At 46.6% G+C, this 27,565-nt stretch overlaps 1 protein-coding gene across 1 annotated transcript in view; it reads left to right on the forward strand.

Annotated features, from left to right (window-relative positions):
- IL27RA (interleukin 27 receptor subunit alpha) overlaps positions 1-27,565 on the forward strand; it is a 182,028-nt gene that overhangs the window by 94,365 nt on the left and 60,098 nt on the right. Inside the window, exons 9-11 of the mRNA XM_069233137.1 lie at positions 1,110-1,267; positions 1,458-1,611; positions 24,701-24,765. Coding sequence (XP_069089238.1) covers positions 1,110-1,267; positions 1,458-1,611; positions 24,701-24,765 — 377 coding nt within the window. The remainder of the gene's footprint in view (positions 1-1,109; positions 1,268-1,457; positions 1,612-24,700; positions 24,766-27,565) is intronic.

The raw sequence follows: 27,565 nt of genomic DNA on the forward strand, positions 1-27,565 counted from the left end.
GGCTACATGTAATGTCTATGCTGAAGGGCTACCAAGATTAAGTAAGAGCACAGTTGTGCTACTGTGGATGTTCGTTCTCCATTATGTGCTGCTCTGGTAATATATGTCAAAAGGTGTGCATGTACATAGGTGTGCTTTTATGCACATACGCTGACATTTGGTGTTTGTACACACAGGTGTGCTCCCAGGGATGCGCGTAGCAGTGTTTATCTTGGCAAGCTTTTTTTGCTGTGGGTGACCTTGGGTTAAGCTGAACTGCAGTGGATATGAGAATGTCTTTCCCAGACTTTTTCTAGTCCTTTCTAGGCTTCATGCAGAAGTAGGGCTAGCTCGAATTGGTCAAGGTGATGTGTGGATTATCTTCAAACAGACTCTCTCAAACCTCTCCGGTTGATATGATTTGCCCAGCACACCACAAGAAAGGTAAAGTGTATTTCAGGTACAGTGGAGTGAAACTTGTTCGACCAAGGAATAGATTCACCCCAAAATCATCAGACACCTTAAGTTTTAAGGCATGCATTAGTGGGAACAAATGACAGGTAGGCTGTCACATCCACAGAGGATATGAGGGCAGTCTGCAGGGAAACCAATATGTTATGCTGGCTTGGACACAATGTCTTCTTTTGACACTCTTTGATTTGCATGTTGTTCTCTGGTCCAACATACGTCAGACACGTGGGACAGCACACTATACACCACACATGCACATACTGAGGAAACTGAGAACCTCGTTTATTGAGCAGATTGGTTGCATGTCTCTAGGGGAGAGCCAGCAAAATTCCTCTGTAATAGGTGTGCAGGTAAAATGGCTGTACCCCAAAGTATGTTGGAAATTGCCAGTCACCCCATGCGCTGATGAGCGGGAGCAGTAAATAGACTTAACTTTTGGCTGGTGAATTCTTTGGGCACCTCCTCTTCCCCAGAAACCCTCGGATCTACTGTGGAAAATTAGCAAAATCATGTATCTCCTCTAGAGAACTTTGAAAATGCGGACTCCACTTGAGACAGGGCAGTATAGCTTTTCAAGCCATGCCACACCTCCTGTTTGAACTGCATGTTAATATCATTTCAAATATCAAGTGTTACACTGCTATTACCTTCTGTTCCAGTGGTCCTGAGCCCACCGTTGCTGTCAGTGGAGGAAATATCTGGCATGAGCTCAGAAAATATGCTGGTGAACTTGGAGCTCTCTTCTTTTGATTATTACAGTGGTAGCCTGAAATGTGAGCTCCAGTACCGAGAACAAGGGAACCACAATTGGAGCAAGGTGAGAAATGTGCACATTCTAGTCCTGGCACCAGCACATAATTTAACTGATGCATCTTAATTCTTTCAAAAGATCTATGTTTATCCATTTCTGGGACCCATGTCAAACTCTATCATTCTACCTCAGCCGTTTTCTGCTTTCTCTCTTTGAAAGAAAGATCAATAGTGCTTCAAATCTGGTTTCTTGACAGGTGATCTCAGAATGTGACTACCCCTCTCATCAGGAATTGCTGAACCTGAAAGCTTTCACGCTGTACGAGGTGCAGGCGCGATACATCCGTACCTCAGGGAACATCATCAGGAGCGTCTGGAGTGAACCTATTACCTTCAGGAGCCCGGAGGCGGGTATGTGCACCTAACTTTTGTCAAGACATGTCTGCAAATCAGCCCCCCTCCCCCCTTCACTGCCTTTCTTGGCAAAATTCCAGAAGGACTGGATAGTGAGACAAGCCTCTTTAATAGGGAGCCAAGAGTTGACATAGAGTTAATATCCTAAATGGAGAAGGGAAAATGAGGGAGTGAAGAGAGATGTGATGATTGATATACAGTCACATCCACGTATGACATCTCACCACTGGAGCAGAGAAACTCTGAAAATTGGTAACCCGAGTGGTGGGAGTAGTTGGGGAGGCGGGGTAACAGAGGAAGGAGAACTCCAGGTTCTCCTATCGCATAATCTCAAAGTGTCCAAGCTGTGTGAGGTGGCTGTTGGGAGATCAAGTTGAGTGCTATGGTATTCAGGGAGGTATATTCTGCACAAAACTGAAGTTTTGGAACTACTTTGAAAAATAATAGAAGAGGTTTCACCTGGGTTGTTGTCCAATTCTGAAGGCATCATCTGCAGTATTGCATCCCATTCTGAAGTCCATTTCAGGTTTATTGTGTCTGGTTCTGTATGCAGTATTGTTAGTATTTTTCACTTTTGGTGGCTGTTAATGAGATATTGTGTCTACTTGCGTGGGGTAAATCTGCAGTATCGGATACAGTTGTGAAAGCATTTCAGAAGTACTGTGTCTAATTCTTAATGCAATGTTTGGGTATTTTCCAGTTCTAGGGTCTGTATACAGAGTATTGTGTCTGGTTCAGTGGGCTGCATCTGGGGTATTGTGCCTAGTTGTAGAAATATCATCTGAAGCGTTGTGTGTAATTCTAGAGCTCAAATCAGAAGCATTGTGTCTAGCTCCTCAGGGTGTTTTGGGGGTCCTAATCTGAAGACCACAGCCCCTGTATGGTGTCTAGTTCTGTAGGCAATGTTGGTTATTTTCTTTTCTGGGGAATACTGTGTCTTCTTCTCGGGGTGTATCTGAAGTATTGTGCCTTATTATAGAGGTTACATCTGAAGGATTGTGTTAACGTAATGTCACGACAATTATAACTTGGGCTAACTCTATAAGTTGTGCTCTCCCCCTCACAGACGACCTTGGTTCAGTGCACCAGAATGAATGTGAATGACAACTTATTGTAGCTCAGCAAAACACTATTCAATGAGTAATTGACACAGAAGTATTGCTTTTGGGCTATTAGCAATCCCAGAAAGGCATCAGGGGCACAGTAAAAACAGTAACAAACCTTGCTTTCATTTTTCACAGTATCACACACACTGTAAAAAGAAGAATAAACACTTTTTAGTTAAAGTATTTATTACTACAGGAACAATCTGCTTCTCAGTACATCTGAAACTACACAGAACATTATAAAAACAGCAACAAGACATAATATAAATAACAAGAACAGAAATAGCATTTCCAGTATTGCTAATATGTCATTTTAAAATGTCATCTAGAACCTAACTCACCCTTGTATTTGCTATACTATGAGATCATGAAAGGCAGAACAACTTGCAGTCTAGAGTTTCTTAGGGAGAAGAGATGCACTGTCAACCTTGTTGACAGTATAGGCTGTCTTTATCAGCAAAGGCTTGAAGTCAATGTTCCTTGTGAAGGAATAACACCCACTGTGGTGGCAGTCAGTCGATCTTCTTCCAGGACTTGATTTTATCAGCCTCAGTCTTCAGGTGAGATGATTCATCTGTGAAATGTGCTGGCAACGGTTGAGACCATCTCTGTCAGAATCTCAGCTGCTGATTTGGGCAAAGAACCTCTCCTGTCAAGTGACAGTCCGTAGATACTAAATCTTATCAGAAATTGGAATTTCTGACAGAACTTTAGGAATGTCTGACACAGAATATGTGCATCACATTATGCGTCCCAGATGTTTCATTATGAACAAATAAGGCAAAAGAATCTCAATTTAGACAACATTATCTTGGTTATATCTATATGTGTTCTTATTTGACCTTGACATGGTGCGGAGTAGACATTTGAACCAGACGAATTTCGCATATGATGTTGTATCTGTCGTTAATCAAAGAACTTGCCACTGTCACAGGAAAGATAAGGTCTGGCGATATCTGCGTTGAAAGGCAGACATGACAAAAATCCTGCATAAACCAGGGAATATAGTAACTTCCATTGTCTAAGTTAAGGAAGATGGCAGTCTCCATTAACTAAAATGGAGTTGGACCTTTGGGTCTTTACGTCAGTAAAGGTGCTGTGACAGCAGTATTGTGTTCAGTTCTATGGACCACTGGATGTCACAAACCTGAGTTATTTTATAGTTCTAAAGATCGCAATCTATAGGAGGGTCCCAAGCTGGTGCTAAGTGCACATAAAATGTTTTCTGAAAAAAGATGCAAGTACTTCAATGTCTACAGTCTGGAGAACAGTGATATGGGAGTTTCAGGTAAGCAGCTCAGTGGTAGATACATGAGGATAGGCATATTTCTATCTCAAAGTGTAGCTTTGATACCAGTGCTCTGGTAATCTGTATGGCTACGCGACTAAAATTAGAATTGAACTCCAAAAATTCACGAGCCAGCAAAGAGGTGTAATTGTACAGTAACAGCAAAGCCACAGCAGGAGTCTACACATGATCCACTGTGCTGCAGAAGGCAGCCCTTCTCGTTTTTCAGTGCCTGTGCTGCATGAACTGGAGTTGTGGCCCCTAGAGTAAAAGAGATGTTAATTGAGGTCAGAGAGCAGGTGGTTGGGAAGATTTAATAGTGAATAGGTGTCTAGATAGTAAAAGCTCTCTAGGAGTAGCTAAGGCAAACAGCTAAAGCTTATCCAGGAGGAATGTAAAGCACTTGCATTATCACAGTAGTCAGACAGTAACTCACTCATAAGAAAGAACCACACAAGTGTTTAAAAAATAAAGGATTCTTTATTACTGCAGTAACTACTAGACTAGCATTGGTATATCTCCCTTTGAAGATATCTACCCACAATATATACACAAAACAGCCAGCAGAAATAGCATAAAAATACACTGGGCCCTATGGGAGGGCCAAACCATGTACTAAGTAAGTGGAATGTGAAGTAGTGAACCCAATCAAGGTAAATGTGGTAGTTAGCTAGGGGTAGATGAAAACACCAGAGGCGCAAGTACAGTAAGTGTCCCCAGCGACCAGGTGAAAGGTGGTTACCGATCCAGTTGTCCCACAGACTAACACAGGGATGTAGTGGTTGGAGTTTGTGTATTTCAAGGCCCTTCCCAGAAACAGACAAGAGGAACGTTGGAGAGTGCCCTTACCCAAGGATACCCAGAAGACAGGAGTACTTACAACGGATGCAGAGGGTAGAAGGGACTCTCTTTGAAGTCAGTGGAAGCCTCGGATTGTCCAACTGTTGTCACGACCTGTGGACCAGCCGGTGGAACCCAGGGATGGATTCCGGATGTGGAGGACCTGAAAAGAAAGGGGACAGAGTCCAGCACGCTTGGAGGTGTCCAGAGGTGCAAGTGGCAATGTCCACACTTCTAGAGGTGAATTCTGATGGATACAACTACCTGTGGATTCCTCACCTTATGAATTCTCCCAATGCGCCAGCCTTCAACAGAAACTTTCTTTCCAACTCTTCACGTCGACGAGGACGTCACAATTGCACGGCTCCACACGCGACTCCCTCTGACGTCATTGTGGCAATAAGAAGTCCTCGCCGACGTCAGTTCCTTTTTTTCCGTGCCTTTGACGCTAACGTTTTTGTCCTAGCTCTCGAACAGCTAATGTTTCAAATGTGTTTTATTGTACCTGTTACAATGTCTCTGCCTAAGAAGTCAGGTTTTAAGCCTTGTCGTGAGTGCGGGGGTCGTAAGTCAGTCACAGACCCTCATAAAGACTGTTAATGGGATCTTAGTTCGGACCACGACGTGGAAGGGTGCGTTTCTTGCCAGAGGATGAATCCAAAGGCGTTAAAAGAAAGAGAAGCTAAGTTCTTCTTCTCAAAAGCGAAGAAAGGACACAGGAGTCACCGGAGGTCCAAGACAAGGGACTCTTCATTCCATAAGTCGTTAAGGTCACAAAAGAAGCGGCGCCGGCACGATTCTTGATGCCGTTCTTCTAGGGATCGGTCTCCTCTAGACGACGTTGTACGGGGTGGGAGGTCAGTTCTTCTGTTACTCCCCAACCTCAGAGTCCTCAGGCTTCTCCGGTGCCATCACTCATCGAGTTGGTCGAGTCCCCGGCGAGTCCTCCCACTCATTTTTCACCTGTGTTGGTTCAGGAGTCGGGTGCACAGGTTTCGGATCCGACCCAAGCGCTGCATGAAGAACAGAGGTTTCCTGCCTTTCCAACTCCGGGAGTGGATCTGGCGGCTTTTCTGAATGCTCTGTTTAGCATTTTTTAATAAAGCTATGGCCCAACTGGTGCACCAGCTGGTCCCACAGGTCCATTAGCGTTCTCCTTGGGCTCGCCGGCTTCATACAAGTCGGCTCCGTTTGTGCCTTCTATCAGGATGAGGGTGCTGGTTCGGCGCCGATGACGTCGCCTCATAAAATGCTGATGGAGTTAACTCTGGCGCCGGATGGGTCCCAGTCGGGACGGAGTGCATCTCCTTCTTCTCCTTTATCACGTACATCTGTCTTGAAGCCGACATCGTGGACTAATTCTCTGTCAATGCTGAGGTTGGAGGCTAGGCTGAGGTCGAGGAGGAGAACATTAAGGCTCTTGAAAGAACAAGAATACCAGTGACAATTATTGGAGGAAGGAGAGATTTCTGAGCCCTTGGGAGAGTTTCAGGGTCTAGACTAAGCTAGTGGACTGGTTACCTCCCCTGAGTGGGATCTTTCATCCCTGGGTGAATTTATGGAGGAGGCAGCTTCCTATCACTCTGTCAAAAGGAAGGCTGCAGATTTTTGCCACCTTAGGAAGTTAAAACAAACATTTTAACTGAGGTATTACATCCTTCCTTTACTTCGGTGGCCCCCCCTGCTCCCTTTCAATGATGCTCTTACTGAGCCTGTTTTGGAAGTTTGGAGAAAGCCTGTTATGTTGCCAGCTGTGTCCAGAACTGTAGCAAGGAGGTACAGGGTTGCTCCTGGGGATACAGGATTTTTATCCCAACATCCAACACCTGAGAGCTTGGTGGTCCAGGCTTCTTGTTCTGCACCTGGTTCCTTCCCTGCTACTCCATCAGACAGGGGATCCAAGAGGATGGAGCAAGCAGCTAAAAATACTTTTTCTTCTTTAAGTATGGCCCTAAAATCAGACAATGCTACCTGTGTGCTGTGTAGATATGTTCATGCCCTGATGGACACGGCTAGAGCTGTGGTACCTAACTTGCCCCAGGATATGCGGGGCCAGTTTGACGAGCTCCTTTTGGGCACCCAAGCGGCGGCCAAACAGATCATCCAGTCTGGTCTGGATACAGCAGACTTGTGGCCATGTAATGGGTACTTTGGTTGCCATCAGGAGACATGCGTGGCTAGGGTCTTCTGGATTTTCGACTGATGTCCAGGCAACTTTATTGGACCTCCTGTTCGATGGCGAAAAGGTGTTCGGGGCCAAGGCGGACTCTGCTTTAGAATGTTTCAAGAACAGCAGGGCCACAGCAAGATCTCTGGGGCTACAGGCTTCTGCATCTACTCTCTTCAAGTCCTTTAGCAGATTTAGGGGATTTGGTCATGGATCCACTTATCGTGGGAGGCCTCAGCCCAGCACTCAACAGCCTGCCAACTCTCCCTATAGATCTTTTAGAGAGCGGGGGAGGGTTAGGACATGGGGAGCCACCCAAAAGCACCCTGCCTCATCCTCTTCTTCTGGGGGAGCACAACAGGGAAAGCAGCCCTAGTTTTCCATCCATCTTAAGTCATGCTTCTCCCGTAGGGGGCAGGATATTTCATTTTCTCCACGAGTGGGAGTTAGTCACATCGGACTCTTGGATACTAAATCTTGTGGGGAAAGGTTATGCCCTTCCTTTTTGGGAGTTTCCCCCTCCCATCCCTTCCCTCCCCATCCTTCATTTTGTTCAGAAGATCATCTCCTGTTGCTGCAGCAGGAGGTTCAAGTCCTTTATCTAAAGGTGCAGTGCAGTTGGTTCCAGAGCGCAGGAAAGGGGTCAGGGTTGCTGTTCAAAATATTTTCTGATTTCCAAGAAGGATGGTCGATTGAGGCCTATCCTGGATCTGAGAATTTTGAATTGGTTCCCCAAACAGGAGAAATTCTAAATGCTGACTCTAGCACACGTGCTGCTGGCGTTGAATAAGGAGGATTGGATGGTGTCTGTCGACTTGCAGTATGCTTATTTTCATATCCCCAGTCTCAAATCACACAGGAAGTATCTCTGGTTTGTGGTGGGGTTGCAACACTACCAGTTTGCATTTCTTCCTTTTGGTCTTACTTCCGCACCTCGAGTGTTCATGAAGGTGATGGCAGTGGTTGCAGCAGACCTCAGAAGGAAGGGAGTATCTGTATTACCTTACCTGGAGGATCGCCTGATAAAAGCCAAGTCCCCAGAGCTTGTGCTGCATCACCTGCAAATGACAATACAGTTGTTGTTCAATCTGGGCTTTACGGTGAACGTGCCCAAGTCTCACCTGGAGCCCTCTCGGGGCCTCCTGTTCATAGGGGCAGTACATTGAATCGGGCCTATCCTCTGCCTCAGCGGATTCAGGACATTCAGGCATTGATTCCAATGTTTCAAAATGGAGCGGTTGTTCCAGTCCTGAAGGTCCTACGTCTGCTCGGTCTGTTTGCTTCTTGCATTCTGTTGGTCCCTCATGCACGTTGGCACATGAGGGCTTTCCAATGGTGCCTCCGCAAGCAGTGGTTTCAACACAAAGGGGATCTCAAGGAGTCGATAACGATCACCAGAGATGCTGCAACGGATCTACGATGTGGGCTGTGGACGGCAACCTTTCCCAAGGAAGGCCATTTTGTTTACCACCTCTAGCTGCCACGGTCATAACGGATGCTTCCACTCTAGGGTGGGGAGCTCATCTGGGGGACCTGGAGATCAAGGGTCACTGGTCTCCTGTGGAACAGATGTTTCACATCAATCTGTTACAATTGCGAGCGTTACGTCTGTCTCTCAAGGCCTTCCTCCCATCCCTTCGTGGTCAGTCAGTTCAGGTTTTGACGGACAACACTACCGCGATGTGGTACATCAACAAGCAGGGAAGAGTAGGGTCGTACCTTCTCTGCAGAGAGGCTCTGTGGCTCTGGTCCTGAGCACAGGACCATCGGATTTGCATAGTAGCAAACCATTAATGATTATCTCACATAAAGTGGACTGTCTTTTTATAACTGAATCATGGGCCAGGGCAGACTCCAACCCGGATTTTATCGAAGCCTCTCCTAGTTGTAATTCCTTTTTCAGACTGGATAGGCTAGCAGGCATGGGAGGGTGGCTTGCCATTATTTGTAGGTCTACTCTGTCCTGACAGTGGGAACCAGCCAGCTCTCCACACAAGTCTTGTGAGGGTTTGTATTTTAAAATTCGTCAGAATAATTGCATTCGGCTTGAGGGCCTATTGATTTATAGACCTCCAGGCTCAGCTGCTTTGTTCATGGTAGATTGGCCCTCTCTTATTGAACCAGTGATTGCGGCATCCAATTGTATAATTCTAGGGGATTTTAATTTACACTTTGATAATGTTCAGCTTCCCTATGTCAGAGAGTTAGTGAATCTTATGGCCTCGTTTGACTGGATTCTTTCAGTCACCTTGGTAACATATCAGGCAGGGCATATTCTAGATGGGATTTTTGCCCTCCCAGAGGATTTGGTGACTGTACAAAACTCCCTTGGCCTGGACGGATCACCACCTTCTCCTGTTTAAAAGTACTAAGGGGTTCCCTAACCAACAGATAAAATCAGGCAACAAATCATTGCGGTTATGGAATAAAATTACCAAGATTCAGCTGGGCCCGGCAGTAAAGGAAGGCTGGGAGGCAGCGGGGAATCCTCAATTGCCTGCTCTGGAGGTTTTTAATTTAGGTTTGGCCCTTGCCATGGATAAATTGGCCCCGGAGATATTAAAGCAGGAGGGCAGGCCTAAGAAAACTAGTTGGCCCTGGTTTAAAAGTGATTTGAAGGCTTCAGAGGAAGTACCATCAACAAGAAAGACGATGGAAGTTATATCCTAATGAGACAGAGAAGGAGAAATTAAGAGTCGTTTAAAAAAAGTACAAGGCAGTTTGTTTTGAGGCGAAATCAGCCTTTTTTTCTACTAAAATTAAGAATGCATCTAATGCGCCTAAATAACTATTTAAGGTAGTTTGCTCGCTAATCACGCCTCCTGTTCCACCTACCACCTCACTGAATTCTCAGGCAACTTGTAATCAAATTGCAGAGTTTTTTTAAACCAAAATTCGGCAAATACATGCAGATTTCCCCTCGACGGATCCTTGGATAACCCCTCTGGACTCTCCTAATCAGGATACCCCCCTGCTTACATGCTTCCCTCCATTGTTGCCGGAAAGGATTAAAGAATTCCTTATGGGGATTAAATCGAGTTCACCTATGGATCCCTGTCCACCCGGCATTTTGCAGATGATTTCAGACTCTGTTGCTCCGAAATTAGCTACCATTTTTCAGGATGTTCTATCCTCAGGGGTCTACCCTTCTACATGGAAGCAGGCCACTGTTATCCCCTTAAAAAGAAATCCAATCAAACTGCCTTTGATTTAAGCAACCTGCGACCTATTTCCTTGCTACCGACATTGGCTAAGATATTTGAAAAACACATTAATTATGAACTGTCCTTGTTTCTTAACAAGGCTGGAGGCTTTAATCAGTCTCCCCATGGGTTTAGAAGGGCTCATAGCACGGTGTCAGCACTACTTACGACATCGGACTCCATCCGGAAACTACTGGACGAGGGGCAAGGCGCTGTTCTTGTACTATTAGATCTGTCTGCGGCATTTGATACCATTTCGCCTGCGATCTTGGTCTCTCGCCTTCATCATGCTGGAATAAGACATTCAGCTCTTAAAATCCTGGTGTCCTTCTTAAGTGATAGATCTATTATCGTAAGCTAGGAGGGCTTTAAAGCACCGGCTTTTCATCTGCCATGTGGTGTACCCCAGGGCTCGGCGTTGAGTCCAACGCTTTTTAATGTCTATGTGGCCCCCCTGGTAGGACTTATCCGATCATATGGTTTTATCCCATCCTCTTATGCAGATGACACTCAGCTTATCATTCCAGTGGCTAGGAGCAACTGGGAGGAAGTAGCAGAGCAGTTTAATAGTTGCATGCAGGATATTAATCGGTGGATGAGACAGAATTGGCTTAAGCTTAATACTAACAAAACGGAGATTGTCTTATATGGTTGCAGTAAGGACTGTGGAGTCCGCGATGGTGGCCGGGTGAATGTGGGCAACTACCGGTCCCATGCGGGGCTACTAGAAATTTAGGAGTGATCTTTGATGACTTATTAAGTTTTGAACCTCAGGTTAGTGCCTTAGTCAAGTCTAGCTATTGGACCCTGAAAATCCTGAGAAAAATCTTACCGTTCCTGAAGCAGGAGGAAAGAGTCATGGTTATGTTAGCATTGATCATGTCCAGATTGGATTACTGCAACTCGCTGTTGTTGGATATTGATGAGAGCACTTTGAGGAAATTGCAACTAATTCAGAATAATGCAGCTCGTATGATTTTGGCACTTCCACATTTAGCGTTGGCTTCCCATAGCCTAAAGTGTCTTCACTGGCTCCCAGTGGGCAAGAGGATTATTTTTAAATCTCTCTGCCTGACCTTTAAAGCACTATTTGGGGACGGTGCTGAATACCTGGTTGATAGACTCAGGTGGCATCGTCCAGTCTTACCTGATCCAGGTCTATAGAACGCGTAGAGTCAGGTGGGGAGACAAAGCGTTCACAGTGGCGGCTGCCAGATATTGGAATGGTCTACCGCTATACATCAGGAAAGAACATAACTTCTCGATATTTAGGAAGAGGATGAAAACTTGGTTGTTTCCACGGTAGGGCTACGGGCTTCGGTCGTCCTCTCATTATTTATGTCCTTGAGCGCTTCGATGCTAAGGCCGGAACGCACTATATAAATGCCCATATACACACATACATACATCTGGCTGGAGTTCTCAGCATACATGCGGACAGTCTCAGTCGGCATTTCTCGGCCGATCACAAGTGGCGTCTCCATCTAGACCTGGTTCTTCACATCTTCCGGATGTGGGGTTTTCCACAGATAGTCCTGTTTGCCACTCGAGAGAACGCGCACTGCCCGTCATTCTGCAGCCTCCAGTATCTGGTGCAAGGAGCACTGGGGGACGCGTTTCAGATGTCCTGGTGCGGCCAGTTACTTTACGCATTTCCCCCCATACCCTTGATTCCTCGGGTTCTGAGGAAGATTCACCAAGACTGGGCCAAAGTCATTTTAATAGCTCCGGATTGGCCAAGAAGGGTGTGGTACTCAGACGTTCTCCGTCTCTCATTGTGCCCTCTGCTCCGTCTCCCTCACAGGGTAGACCTTCTCTCGCAGTCGCAGGGGAAGGTTCTACACCCCCACCTCCAGAGCCTGCACCTACTAGCCTTCAGATTGAACGGAGCAATCTGAGTTCTTTTTCTCTCCCTCCAGAAGTGGTGGATGTTATTTTATCGGCCAGGCGTCACTCCACAAAGACTGTCTATGCCAACAGATGGGCAAAATTTGTTACTTGGTGTGGAGAGAGGCAAATTGATCCCTTAAAGGCCCATTCATCTGATGTTCTTCTGTTTGCCCTTTCTTTAGCACAGAAGGGTTGTGCAGTTACGACTGTGAAAGGCTATTTACCAGCGCTGTCGGCCTTTCTGTGACTTCCTGATCAACCTTCCTTGTTTAAATCTTCTATAGTTGTTAGGTTCTTGAGAGGTCTGACTAATAAGTTTCCTCCCACTCCGTTTCTCATGCCTCAGTGGGATTTGAATTTGGTTTTAACTTTTTTAATGGGTTCATCGTTTGAGCCTATGCATTCTTGTTCATTGAGACTGTTAGTCTTAAAAACAGTCTTCCTTATAGCTGTCACCTCTGCTAGGCATGTGAGTGAGCTCCAGGCTCATAGTGTCCAACCTCCCTTTACATCTTTTATGCTGACACCCATATGGGGCAGGCTATTACTCTTTAATCCTTCTACCCTCCACCTCACCCTTCAAAGGAGGAAGAAAGACTTCATCGCCTAGACCCGAGAAGAACTCTAAGTTTTTATATCGAAAGAACAAAAGACCTTTGTGTGGATGACCTAATCTTCGTTGGATATGTGGGCAAGATGAAAGGCAAAGCTGTCCATAAGAGAACCATATCCAGTTGGGTCATTCTTTGCATAAAGATCTGTTATTCTCTGGCAAAGAAGGTTCCTCCTGAGGGTATTAGAGCCCATTCCACCAGGGCTAAGTCTGCCACTTCATCCTTGGCTAGAGGTGTACCAGTGGTGGACATTTGCAAGGCAGCAACTTGGGCTTCCCGCCACACTTTCGCAAAGCATTATTGCTTAGATTCGGAAGTTAGGAGGGACAGCCATTTTGCATGTTCTATGTTGCAGGATTTCTTGGTGTGACAGGCCAGGCACACACCTCCGAGTGCGGTACTGCTTTGGGACTCTATTCATAAGGTGAGGAATCCACAGGTATTTGTATCCATCAGAAGAACAAGTTACTTACCTTTGGTAACGCTTTTTCTGGTGGATACAGTAGCTACTTGTAGATTCCTCACAGTCCCACCGCCTCCCCGTTGCCTGTCTGGTCATACCAAGACTTCTTTTATTAGTTTGTATATACGTTTTTGGGTATTTTTATATGAATAAATAAATATTGTGTTTATATTGTATTTGGATTGGTATATATATGTTTTTGTGAGGTCGGTTTTCACCTGTTCGCCTCAAAGGCACATAAAAAATGGTAAAACTGACGTCAGCAGGCTGGCGAGGACCTCTTATTGCCACGATGACATCAGACAGAGTCGCGTGCGGAGCCGTGCAATTGTGACGTCCTCGTTGACGTTAAGAGCTGGGAAGAAAGTTTCCGTTGAATGCTGGCGCACTGGGAGAATTCATAAGGTGGGGAATCCACAGGTAGCTACTGTATCCACCAGAAAAAGTATTACCGAAGGTGACTTGTTCATTCCTGCAATTCGGCGGAGGAAGAAGTCCAGCTGCAGAAGATCCTAGGAGTCGCCTATGAGCTGTCCCTCAATGATCACCAGATTGCAGGAGGGTCAGTGACCGGCCAGGTCACTAACAAGCACTGGCAAATGCAAGCAGGATCTGAAGATGTATTTGCAGAGTTCTGGGGATCATCAAGGTCCAGGACACTCTACACTTGTCAGGGCTGGCCCTCAGCATGCAAGAAGGCCAACAGAAGTCATTTGAGCCCCCACAAGGGACCCACATGCATTTGGATTGACACAGGGAGTCACAAGGAGGTCTCAGCAGCACAACAAAACAGACGTCTCATGTCGCAGGAGTTGCATGACAGGGGCTGATCTTTGCGTTGCAAAGTGCTGGAAGCTGGGGCTTCTTTCCGCCTGAAGATCTTCTGAAGGAAGAGTCAACAAGCCTTGGCAAGAGCAACAGTCTCTATTCACATAAGTTGCAGTCCAGTGGCAGAAGCAGAAGCAGGGGCCCACAGTCTCCCAAGTTGGTCAGAAAACAAGCAGGACCTAGAGTAAGCCACAGACCCACCACCTCTGATGCATAGCCTTTCGATGTCCATGGTACAGCAGGTCGACATTGTCTTGGGGTGCCTGCAGATGCAGGGGAGTGACTCCTTCACACCAAGGGAGATTCCTTTGTGCTTACATGTACAAGCAGAGCCCTTGGGAGCTTGGAGGATGCACAGCCCTGGATGTTGCAGAATTCTTGCAGGATCTGGAGTAACAATGTTGAAGTGGAAGCCTTCCCACCCAAAGCAGACTTGTTTCGGTTACAAAGCAGACCACCAGCGGTTCCAAAGGCCAGGAGCACAAGATGTCTTTCATAGAGTTCCTTGTAGAGTCTTGATTGGCAAATCTAAGGACTCACCCATGGGGGAGCCCTTTAGTAACCCCAAAAGGGGGTTGGTCACTTTCTAAAGTGACCCACCTATCACTGGGGGTCATGGACGTCATCTACCTGGCCTAACCAGACAGATGCTCCCAGGGGCCTGTGCTCATTTGGTTTTCAAGATGGCAGAATCAAGTGGCACCTTGGCAGAACTATGTGCACCTCCCTAAGGGAGGAGGTGGACTGGGGGGGGGGGGGAATGGTCACTTCCCTGACCTTTGTGCAGTTTCACACCAGAGCGAGAACCAGAGGTGCTTGAACTGGTGCAAACATGATTATGCAAGGAGGGGCACCAAATGTGCCCTTCAAAGCAGTCTGGTGGTGCTCAGAGGCCACCCACCCTAGCCCTTAGACACCTAATACAAAGGGGGAGGTGGTCACACCTCTCCCTTGCAGGAAACCCTTTGTTCTGCCTCTCCGGTCTGAGCCAGGCTTGCCAGCAGGAGGGCAGAATAGCTCTGGGGTCAGCAGCAGCGTGGGCTGGCAGCTAGACCCCGCAAGGCTGCACAAGCAGAACTGGGGATCCTCTAAGGAACCCCCAGAGTACATGGTATCATACAGCTAGCACTGGAATCGATGTAGTTGCATGATTCCAATTTGTTTGATACCAAAAATGCCTAGGTTTGGTGAAGCCATTATGTAGTTGGATCACTCACGTTGACCAGTGTCCCCTACACACCTTAAGATGACTTCCCCACACGTACAAATCCCAAGGGTTGGAGTCTGGGGTTGGTAGGGGTGCCCTGCTCATGCAAGGGTACTCTCACACTTAGGGACATGCACCCTGCCCTTGGGCTGAAGGGCCTGCCAGAGGGGTGACTTGCAGTGTCTAAGTGCAGTGACCATGATATAAGGCAAGTCATAACTGTGGTGAAATGGTGCCTGCACCATTTCACGCAGGCTGCAGTGGCTGGCCTGCGGACACAGTTTTCATGGGCTCCCATGCGTGGCACAATACATGCTGCAGTCCTTGGGGGGGGGGGGGGGCCTGGTGTACCAATGCCCTGGGTACCTAAGTACCATATACTAGGGACTTACATAGGTGCACCAGTATGCCCATTATTGTGGGTGTAAAAAGGTTACCAGCAACCAAGTTTAAAGGAGAGAGCACAGACACTGGGATCCTGATTTGACATCCAGCAAAAAGTGGGGGTAACTATGCTAGAAAGATGGCACTTTCCTACACCACATGTTTAGGCGATCTGTGGTAAAACGGTCTTTCATGCTGGGGAGTTCAGGTAGCGGAATGTTGCGGGCATAGCATACAATCTTGTTCGTTAGAGGAATGATTCTACTGAAACACCTCCATGCCAAGCAACAACCAGGTACGATGTAGCTTGATGGTGGGATGGAGGAGCTGCCGCAGTATGCATGTGGGGAGCAGGCTGGCCTCAGTGGTAGTTTCAAATGTGTTCCTACGTGCCAGGCAGCAAGCCACCCATTGGAGGCTACTAGGCCTCCCTGAATCACTGGTAGCTGTAATTTGTGTAGAGCAACCCGTCGACTGCACTTGTTCCAGATTAAATCTCCCATCAAATGGTCAAGGTCACAAAAAAAGTGACATGGAGAAAAGACGGAGACATTAACAAGTAGTACGGCAACCGAAGAAGAATGATCATTTTTGATTATGCAATCTTGCCAGTAAGTGCTAATGAGAGATGTTGCCAAAAGCGCACTTGGGCGCGCAGGTTAGGTTTTCAGATTGCTTTCAAACAGATCTTTCTGGGAATGGTATAGTCTAACTCCTAGGTATAGAGGAGCCCTGGCCAGGTTAGAGGTGTGGGGCCAATGGCGACTGGGTGTGGTGGGGAACGGAAAAGTATATGACTTCCCCCAGTTGACTCGGAGTCCGGCTGCTGCTTCAAAGTCCTGAAAGGAGGCCGCCAGGGAAGAAGTGTCTGTCAGCTTGTGCCAAACGTAAAGTACAACATCATCTGCATATAAGAATACAGTGTGCATATCGCCGTGCACCTGTATCTCCTAGGCAGGACTCTCCATTCTAAGATGGTGTGCCATGGGTTTCATGGCTATAGAACACAATATTGGGGATAGAGGACAGCCCATGACTGACTGGGAAGGGGGAGAATATTAGGCAGCCAATGCAAGCCCAGGAAGAGGGATTTGTGTATAGTAGCTTTGTGTAAGCCAGGAGACGGGGGCCCAGTCCCATCACTCGGAGGGTCGCAAACAGATACTCCCATGAGAGGGAGTTGAAGCCTTTCTCAGTCTCTAATATCAGACACGCTCCTCTGGGATTCTGTAGGGATGCCTGATCCAGCACGTAGAATAGATGACAGATATTGTAGGAGGTGTTGCGGCCTGACCCAAAGCTTACGATCGAGGTGGATCAGTTCAGGGAGCACCTTTAAGTACCGGCCTTATAAAACCCTGCCCAGGATCTTGTAATCTCTCCCTTTTGGGGCTATTGGGCAGTAGAAAGAGAAGTTGTTGGGGTCTCTGTCCGGTTTCAAAAGGGAAACTAGCAGAGATTCCTGCAGGGAGTTGGAGATAGAGCCAGTTCTAAGGGCCTCATTCTAAACCGCCACAAGACAGGGGCCAGAATGGTGGCGTAGTGTGCAAACTATTCAATTGGGAGCCAATCAAGACCTACGGGTGAGGTCATGAATCGCCTGTTTCACCTCCTCGATGGTACTCAAGCCATCAAATTTGTCCTGTTGAATCACATTTATGGTTGGGAGGGAAAGGGGATTGAGGAAGTGCCTAATTGCGGCTGATGTGGGGGTGGGTGGCTGTTTATAGAGATTAGAGTAGTCTGTGCTGAGGGCTTGTAGGATGTGAATGCCTACATCTGTCTCGTGGGTGAGGTAATTGCCGTTATTGATGGAGCTTGCCATTCTTGCCGAGCCAGCCACAGCAGCAATTAACTGGGTTTGTCTCCTTGTGAATGGACGTGGTTCGAGTATTTCTTGAGGGTATGACAGCAGCGGCGCTCCACCAGAGCTGCCTGATGCCTTTTGGCATCTAGCAGGGTGTCTTGGGCTGTCGCGTTACGGGGCGGGGGGTTATCTCGTTCTGTGACCTCTGTCAGCCTCCTTGGGAGTTCCCAGCAGCTCATGTTGGACCCCCACTATGTCTTGGATGCAATGCCCGCGTGCAATCACTTTGAAAGCGTCCCACTCCATCCACCTAGTCGGGCAGTTTCGTGGTTGTCTGTAAAGTATCCTGTGATGTGGGGTGGGGCGGGAGTCAGTGAAAGCTGGGTCATCTAAGACTTCTTTGAGTACTTTTCAGAGTTGGACCTGGGGTTGAGGAGCACCCCAGTCTATGTCAATGAAATGTGCAGCATGATCGGAGAGGACCAGACCCAAGCAAGGTGGCCGCCATTTGAGGAAGTAGGTCTGGGGAGCAAAGAAAACAGTCCAGATGAACATAAGGGTTATGGGTGGGGGGGAGGGGGGGAGGAATAGTGGGAATAGAGGTGAGTTTGTGGATTATGACCCCTCCACGCATCATGCAGTCCCCACTGGGCGAACCAGGTGGAAAATAGTTGGGAGTGTTGATGAGTTGTGGCGGATGGTGGGGGTGTGGGAGCGGTCAAATGTGATGTCTAAAACATTGTTTTAGTCTCCACCCAGTAGCCATGGGATTCCCACCCACTGTGCCCCAGCATCTCCGAAGAGGGAAGCCGCAATTGATGCTTGGTCTGTATTGGGTGCATAAATGCTGCCTAGGAGCTCATGTTCTCAGTCGAGGTGGCCCTTGGCAAGCATGTATCTAGCCTCTTGATCAATGACAGTGGTGGGTAGGTGGAATGCTGTGCCCGGGCGGAGCCAGATGAAAGCCCCTCTTGCGAATGCAGAGTAAGAGGTGCCAATCACAGTGCCCCTTCAGCGGCGTTGAAGGCGCTGGAGTTCCCCTCAATGAGGTGGGTCTCCTGCAGAAAATATATATGTGCATCTTGGTGCCTAAGATGGGCATATGTGGAGTAGCGCTGTCTGGCTGAATGCATCCCCCTCACATTTTGTGTTAGGAAGCGTACCTTGTGCTGTTGGTACTTTGGGGTACATTTAAATGTAGGGAGGATGGACGGGTGGGGGTTGTTTAGTGTCAAGAAACCTTGATGGTAGGCGCAGAGCGCTGGTGGTATTGGAGTTGTTGCCCTGAAAAAAAAAAAACGGAACAAAGCATAGAAATAAAAAGTACTGAGCAATAATAACTGGAGCCTGACACCACGGGTCTCACTCCCAAACTGTAAAAGTGCCACACAGAATGTAGGTGTGACAGGATAGTTCTGGTATGTTGCTAATGAGGAAAAGTTTGCAGCCTTGTCAGCTGGCAATCGATAAGTAGTGGTGGTGCGGCTCCTTTGAGGATCCGTGTTGGGGGGGGGGGGGGGGAGGGGGGAACAGGTGTCCAGGATATTGCTATTCACAACGAGACACAGGGATGGTGGCGTGGTCCAATTGTCTATAGCGTTGGGTTCCCTAGATCGGCTGCTGACTGTGGGGTCACCACCAGGCCCATCAAGAGTTCCAGCAGCATGTTTTCGCTTGATGGCCCTTCCTCCTTGGGGGGGTGAGAGGTCTGGTGAATTGCAAAAGCTGCATCTAGTGCTGATTGTTGACTGTGACAAGAAGAATTGGGGGATGGGGCTCTTGGCGCAGCCCATGAATGCCGACGCGACTGCCCTCCGCGTCTCCCACGGGTTCAGAGTCGGGGTCCAGTCGACTGAGAAGGTGTGGATCTCTGCGTCCCTTCAAACTGAGTTTCTACCCAGTCCCAGGCTGAGGTGGGTCTTCGAAGAAGTGTGTGCGATTGTCATGTAGGATTTTTAGCTTTGCCAAGAAAAACAGCGAATATTAGACTGACAGTTCTCGAAGTCTGCGTTTCACCCCTATGAATGATGCGCAGTTGCATTGTGTTTGGGCTGTATAGTCTGGGAAAATGGATATCCGACTGTTTTCATAAAAAAAGGGGAGTTGCAAGCCTGGCAACCTGAAGGAGGACATCTCTGTCTTTATAATGGAGCAGTCGGGCTATCACAGGGCGCAAGGACGATCCTCGCAGGGGCCTGTGGGTTGGCACCTGGTGTGTCCTCTCCATGGTGAAGTGAGGGATCAGGGCATCAGCTGGAGTGAATTACTTCACCCAGTTCTCCAAGAAATCTGTCATTGGATGGGTACCTTATGCTCCTGCATGAAGGCCTACAATGCGGATTGTGTTACACCGGACCATGCCATCTGCGTCTTCAGCTTGCAATTCCAGGTGTTGCACTCTGTCAAGGAGACCCTGGGTGGTCTACTCTTGAGTTTTGAGTTGTGGGGTCAATTCCGAGAGATCGCATTCGGTGTCAGTGACGCAGGCGGCCAGTTTGCATTGGTCTTCATGAAGGAGGCCGAACTCCACACATATCTTGTCTATGCGTGCCTCCACTGAAGATCAGGAGGATTTGATGGCTAGGAATATGGCGTCCAACTTGTTGGCTGTGACCTGCAAGGGCCTGGTAGCACCTGCCCTGTGGTAAATGTCTTCCCCTTGATGGGGCACGGATGAGGGAGGGCGGGACTGTGCACTTGCTGACTTTTGTCTGCCCATGGCGTAGTCCTGGTGTGGTTGGCTTGTACGCTGTCACACCGCGGTGTGCGGAAGGATCCCCTTCGGTGGCAGCATAGATGGGGGAAACTCGTGGAGGCTAATTACGTGCCCTGTGGGCAAAGTCTCCTTTCCTGGGTGATGTGCTTCACTTTACTTCACAAAGCCCTTGGGGAGTGGCGCTTACCAGTTGGCAGTTGCAGGTGGTGCCGCCGGGGTAGTTGAGTACGTGCAGCGTGATTAGGTCTTGCCAGTCAAACACTGCCAGTAAGCAAAAGAGTTTAGAGTGGCACAAACTGTCAAAAGGCAGCCTGACTTTTTAAAAGTACTTTTGCAGCAGTTGCTCCCCGTCACCGCAGCCCACCCAGGAGACTCCCCCTTGCTAAGGATAACTGCCAGCACTCTCAGGTAAGGTCAGCTGCTCAGTCCTGTAGAGCAGGGTGTATTCTCCATTGTCATCACAGGGGTGTGCCAGGGGCCGCTTGTTATGTCACTGGTAATGGGTGCTGTGTGTGAATGCGGGGGGAGTAGTTTACCAACCTCCCTTCATCCGTGCCCCTGCGCCCCACCAAAGTGCTGTGATTCCTCATCTTACAGTACGGGAGCAATCTGGGCCCTGCTATGAGATCTGACTGTTCTCTGCCGCGTCAGGGCCCTGGTGGAGAGATGTTGTGGGTACAGTTGTTGTGGTCCCTCTCAGGTGCTGTGTGCTGTGGTAGTCAACAGGGCCCCAGCGCAGCGTCGAAACGCCCGAACAGTGGCCCGTAGGCCAATGAAAGTCAAGCCTCTCATCCCGATCCGGAGTTCTTCCGTCTCATCAGTACCTCGGGGAAAATGCAAGGGAGGAGGGCTCCCCATTATGGTGACTATTGCAGGGCTGTGTGTTGTGTTGAGGCCGAGGCAGGTCGCGCCGGCCTGCCCGGGGGCTCTGACAAAGTAGCCCGCGATGTAGCATGTCCGCCCCACCCCGCCGCTCCACATGGAGGAGGCCTCAGGGGTGGGGGGGGGTTCACCCCTAGGTTCCCTTTTTAGGGTCGAGCCTGCGATGCATGCGCTCGCGCATGCGTATCGCAGCGAGACGCTTTTGTATTTAGAAAAGGGCTCGGAGCCCTGTCAACTTCACGTCAGTGTTTTTTATTGGTTCCTGGGCTTGCCTAATAAAATCTGCTTGCTTTCATTAGTCGAAGGCAAGCATAGGTCATGCCTTTTCCGGTGGCTAGCCCTCCTCGAGCGCAGCGACCAAGTACAGAAAACATGCGAGGCTCGCTGTTTTCCATCGGGCTCGTGGACTTCTTTTTCTCTTATTTACGAGCGCGATCTCGCTTGGCGGAAGTCGAGTGTTTTACATAGTTAATTTCACTTTTTCGGGTTGTGTACACAAATGCACTTTTGCCCGATAGGTGAAAAGTCGGGTTAGGAGTTTACATTCAGCTCTAACACGAGCAATCGCGTGACCCGTTGCATTGTAAATGCTTGTTCTTCTGGTGCGGCTAGGAAGCTCTAGATAGTGGTCGCTCTACTGGTGATGCGCAGAAGCGCCCAAGTGGTGCTGTGGGCCTCAGTGGTCAGCAGGGCCGTCATAGTGGCGTGAACTCACCCAAATGGGCAGCCTGCAGGCCGATGCAGGTCAGGCCTCTCCCTCCGACCCGGAGCCCTCCCATTGCACCGGTACCATAGGAAGACAAGGAAGCGGGGAGGGCATCTCTTGTGGGGCTGCGTGTTGGTTCATGGCCGAGGCAGGCCATACTTCCCGGCCCAGGAAACCTGAGACCGCTGCCCGGAGCTCTGCAGGCCTGCCCCAGTGGGCGAGGCTGGAGGGCCGCACAGGCTGCCGCTGTGTTTCTTCTTTCTCCCGGTGCGGCAAAGAGGCTCCGGATGGTTGTTGACCTCCGCGCCCGGTTCCGTTTTCCCTGTCTGGCCACCTGGGTAGTCCCCTCGGTCTAGTCGCTTTAGCAGGGCACCCACGCCACGATGAGAGGAGCGGCTCAGATGATCCCACGGGAGGCCCGGCTTCGGCAGCGCCGACTATCGATGGGCTCCGCTCTCTGTGGACAAGTCGCTCGAGTAGGGTGACGGTCTGTTCTCGGGCACCCGCTGCGGGGAGGGCGCAGGGGAGCCTCTCAGATGCTCATAGTGGCAGGATTACTGGCGATTGAGCAGGGTGGGCTCCGGAGTCCGTTTGCTCCTCGTCCGTCTTCTTTGGCTCCTTGGCCCCCCCCCCCCAGAGAAGTACTGGCCTACATGCTGGTCCAGAAATGCATTAGGGAGATTCTACTTTGTATCGCAGGGACAGGCGATGCTCGAGGGTTCTCATTGAATTCAGGTTTTCCAAAGACAGACTTCCATCATTGTAGAATACAAAGATTTGACCAGGTACTACCCTGGAATAGTTTCCAGTCATATATGAAAGCTATGCTTGGATGTGACTTTTGTTACCAATAGCAATGCATTTTGTTTTGGTTGGGTGTACCACAGGTGGGTTTTGGCAGAGAGACACTCTGCATTTCATTGAACGTGCTCAAGGTTTCAACGAAAAATATTTGACAACACAGGCTAGCTCTGTTGAAACACAGTACACCCAGGGGGTGCGGAGGGTTGCTACTTTCCACTCGTTTCCATCACTATGTGACTGTGTTTTTTTTAACTGCACTCCTGGTACAAAAGCAGTCCACAGCTTCCTGAGGAAGTTCACTGTTTCCTTCAAAGTCGGCATCCAGTTTGCCATTTTTTACTTATATTTTGTGAAAATGTAAGTTACAGATCGAGTGCTGAAATATAAGAAATAAACAATTAACTTCATTTTTAAGATGTGCAGATCCCTGTGTTCGAAATACAGCCACCGTAAATTCTCCGTCTTCGTTTCTGTGTTGTTCACACTCTGCCTATATTTCCCTTTCAAATGAAAATAGGACAACAACGGATTCCAAATAATCATTCCATAATTACATTAATTATACTCATCTCCCCAGACCCAGTGCTTAATTTGTGCTTGTTATTTCCGGTGGGGGGCACCAGCACTTATTTTTCTGCCTCAAGCATTTACTACCAGCAAAATACACATCTGGGAAAGACGGAGGAAGAGAAAAATGAAAAAGCGTCACAATCGGAGAAAGAAGAAAGCTGCAAGAGTGAGCTGAAGGGGCAGGGAGTGGATTTAAATGGATTGAAGAGGCCTGAAATGGCTTCAGGATTTCGCTGCCTTGCTATTCTGTGATCGCACATTTAATTGCAGCGCCGCATGTTAGAGGAGATCTTTGGGCCTGGTACGTTTTCATGTAGTGTAGACTGGTCCCGGGCCCTCGTCTGGTATCTTGAGACTAGATGTCCGAGCTTTCCATATGTGTCCCAAGCAGCAGCACCTGTTGCATTCCATGCTAGGTGATCCATAGTATCTAGGTACACCAAGAAGTCCAGGAGTAGCTGACTATTATTTTAGAGCCTGATTCCCCCTGACTGCTGTATCTTGAATTTTTGGGTTGGAATCATTCCTTTTATCACGTTTGCGTGCAAGACTTGTTAACACTAAACCCAGCGTTAAACATGAATTCCAATGTTCATTAAAAGAAAGTGCATAAGACAATAATTCCTAATTGGGATTCATTGAAGGAAAATTCTGGCTGATATTACCAACATTGGATTTCGAATTGAGATTGTTTGTCTATTTTGTGGCAATTTCAAATCCTAATTTACTTTGTGGGCACGTTTGGATCAATTACCATTATTTCCCGTAGTCAGTGGTTGTAATTATGGAATGAACGTTGCTGTCATCTTTCTATTGCCTACCTAGGGTCCCAGTGGGAAGAAAAACGATCACCCATGTTTATTTTTCTGTCCTTTTTTAAATGAAAGCCATTTCAAACTTTTAAAAGTTACTCATCGATCACACGACCTGTTTTAAGTGTAATTTTAAATTCCTCTGGAAAATTTGGTGCAAGCGGACAGCTTAGTAAAATAATCCACTTTTCACCCCCTTTGCCACAGTAAAGCCACATGAAAATGTCTTTGTGCTATTGTATTTTTTTTTTTTTTTTTTTTTAGAAAAGCTTGATATCCCTTATTCATTTTCCCTTGGAATGATCAGATGCCTTATTTCTTAAGAAGTTGCATTATGATAATTTCATAATTTGCTTTGGTGGTACCGGGGCAGCAGGGTCCTAAGGAGGTCCTGAAAATTGGTAAACTGATGGAGTTCAGGAGCAGGCTGCACATCACTGGGGATGAACTCATAAATGTCCTATGTTCATCTGCGAGCACCAGATTGATACCTTATTTTTCCAGGATGACCATGACTGTGTATATGATTTATATTAGCTGCATGTACAGTACTTATGCCATGAGAAGATCCTGAAAATCTGTCTCGGTTCCAGCCTTCGTGGGCCAGTTTTGGACATCCTGGCTCTAGTTAATAATGAATGGCACAGTGCATTGATTTGCACGTGCTGGTGAAGGTTATATACACCTGCTTTTCTCGTTCTCTCCAGCATGCATTGTATAATGTTGGTGTAGTATGGAAAAGAGACGTATTGGACTAAAATCACACCCTAATTTTAATTTTTTTATGTGTTCACTGCAGCTCCTCTGGGGAAGGTAGATGCATGGAGGTCTTTGGAGAATGGCGGCCTCCTGGTGACATGGAAGGTGAGTGTTGAGGTCCAGGTCGGAAGTAAGGATCAGTGCTTTAATGGCTAGGTTGCTGACACTTGAACCTGGATACTGGGGTTCTAATCACCTGAAAGAAAACGATTCAAATCACTTTTTTTTCACTGCAGTTTGAATTTTAGGGTAGGAAACAGAAGTGACCTGAAGGAATTCAGCAGTAGGGGACCGAGATTAACATGAATGCTTTATGCCTCAGGAGGGCAGAAACAGTGACTATATTGTCCGGCTCTAGGATCCTTGGCCAGCCTTTCAGTAGCAAGCTCGTGTGTATGTTTGTATACATCAAAAGAGAGGGTAAGTAGTGAGTGATAAGCGCGTCCCACTCCAACTCTGTGATATTTATAATTCACAATATCATACGGTGCAAATGATTGGGGTCAAACCCTCTACATCCCCCAAAAAGACAACATCATGTTGTCAACAATGAAAATAGATATATTTGCACACGTAACAGTAACACAAAAACCATTCAAGTTTCAATGATGTATTCAGATCATATTGCACATCTAATATATACAGAAACAAAAATCAAATTGTTTTGCAGTCCAATCTCCAATCAAATCTTCTTCCAATATAGGTTCCACACAAATCAGTCCAAAATATTTGTATTATCTCCACAGTCCAAAAATAGTATCTACAAGTCCAAATTGAGTTTCCTATATGATTAATTTCGGAGTTATCAATTTAGTCCAGCAACTTCCTCCTTTATCCCTTAGTCAAATTGTGTTGTCTTATGTAATTTGTTCCAAAGTTACCATTCAGTCCAGCAACTTCCTCCTTTGTCCCTTTGTCAACACGTGTTTCATCCGGGGAGTACCCCTGGATTTCGTCAGGACCTCCTATAATAACATTGTGCACATAATGTTATACATTACATATATTGTATATTCCATAAACTATTCGATTAGTTGCATTGTGGCAAAATTACATGCTTGGCAGTGGAAATATATGTATATATCTATTACTTGATTGTAACAGGTTTAGCATTACTACTCCACATTTACAAATCCAACTACCATGTGTGAAAAACTGTGACTAGTTATCCAAAGTGTGCATGCATATCCTTTACATCACAAGACAGACAGAAGTGTACATCTCATGCACAGGTCACCCTATTTTGTAGTGTGTTCATAGAGGATGCTCCCCAAACTTAGCCAAGTTTCTCAAGCTATATTTAAAGTAATCATACCTTCAGAGTAACCTTGATTGTTATCTATACACCATAGTATCCTTTATAGCTTATTTGTTTGTTTCTTATATCCTATTTTAAACACATGTAAAATATTATAACTCTTCAGCAAACATTTCTTTTTAAGTATAATCTAAAAAATATACATTACTGCAATGTATATATATATACCACTCACCCAGTATGCCTACATTTTCTTTATTTTCTTTTTAGTAGCTCCAATCGTTAATTATAATCTTCTTTGTATCCCTATAAAATTATATGAAGAATGCAATATTTGATAAATCCTTGTCCTTGAATCCAAAATCACCCATAATATAACCTAAAAGTTATATTCATAGTCCTAGTATTCTATTCTTACCTGATAAATATATTAACGTAAGCGAGTACGCTATTGTTTTGCCGTCCTGTTCGGCTCCAGTGTTAGAAACCGAGGCTCCGTAACCTCCAGCCATTTATACGTCTTTCCTTAAGATGGAAATGGAGGACGGACTTCAAACATTCCCATCACCGTTTCCGGGATGGTAGAAACTAATGACGGACTTCTTTTCAATATTTCTGTTATCACAATAACATTTCCCCGATGTTGTCAACTGCAGCTATAATGTTCCAATCTACTCCAGCAGTAATATATATGCCGCTTTCACCATTTTTTTGAAAAAACTAATAAGTAAAATGCAGAAATAGTATATTATCAAACTTCCCTATAAATTTAATTGCATGTATCTTACTCCATATAATAAGAGCTAATATATACCTTGTGTCTCATGTATTTCACTATGTTCCACTCTTATACTATAAATACATTATGTCTAGATAAATATATACTACTCTTTTAAAACGGACTAGATTATTATAGAGCAAATGTAGTATAATTAAATTAATGTATTATATTCTAGAGGACAAATCTCATATATATCTACACAATTTTTTTAAATGAAACCTAGACCCTGCTCTCAATTAAACTATCTATCACCTAAAAAATATTCCAACTCATAATCTGTGTTCAAACCACATTCTACTGCTCCCAGTCTCATGATCCATTTCGATTCTCTTCTCCGTAATTCTAACTCCCTATTACCCCCGTGGGTTTATTTCACAATAATCAAAACCTATGAAGTTAAACATTTTATGAACATCCTGTGCTGTACATGTTTTCATATGAGATGCTATGGGATACCGTTAATCCCCTTGTTTAATTGCCCTACAGTGTTCCGATATTCTAACTTTCAAAGGCCGTATCGTACTGCCTATATATATTTTGTCGCAAGCACATATGAGCATATATATAACAAATTTTGTATTGCAATCAATATGTGATCTTATGGGTATTTTTTCTCCTCTAATGCCCTCCAAATCCTTTTTTGGTTGCCATGCCCATTTACATACTGCGCATGATCCACACTTAAAGAAGCCCAAATTTCGCTTCGTAAGCCAATCCTTTGTAGTTTCCTCTGTCAGATAACTCGGACAGAGAATATTATTGAGGGTGTTTCCTCTTCTATAAATCACCTCTGGTCTTTTGCCTATGAATTTCTTTAATGTTTCATCCCGACTCAATAAGAACCAATGCTTATTCATGATTTGTAC

This window comes from Pleurodeles waltl, chromosome 4_2, assembly GCF_031143425.1.
Source record: "Pleurodeles waltl isolate 20211129_DDA chromosome 4_2, aPleWal1.hap1.20221129, whole genome shotgun sequence".
NCBI classification, from domain to species: Eukaryota; Metazoa; Chordata; class Amphibia; order Caudata; family Salamandridae; genus Pleurodeles; species Pleurodeles waltl.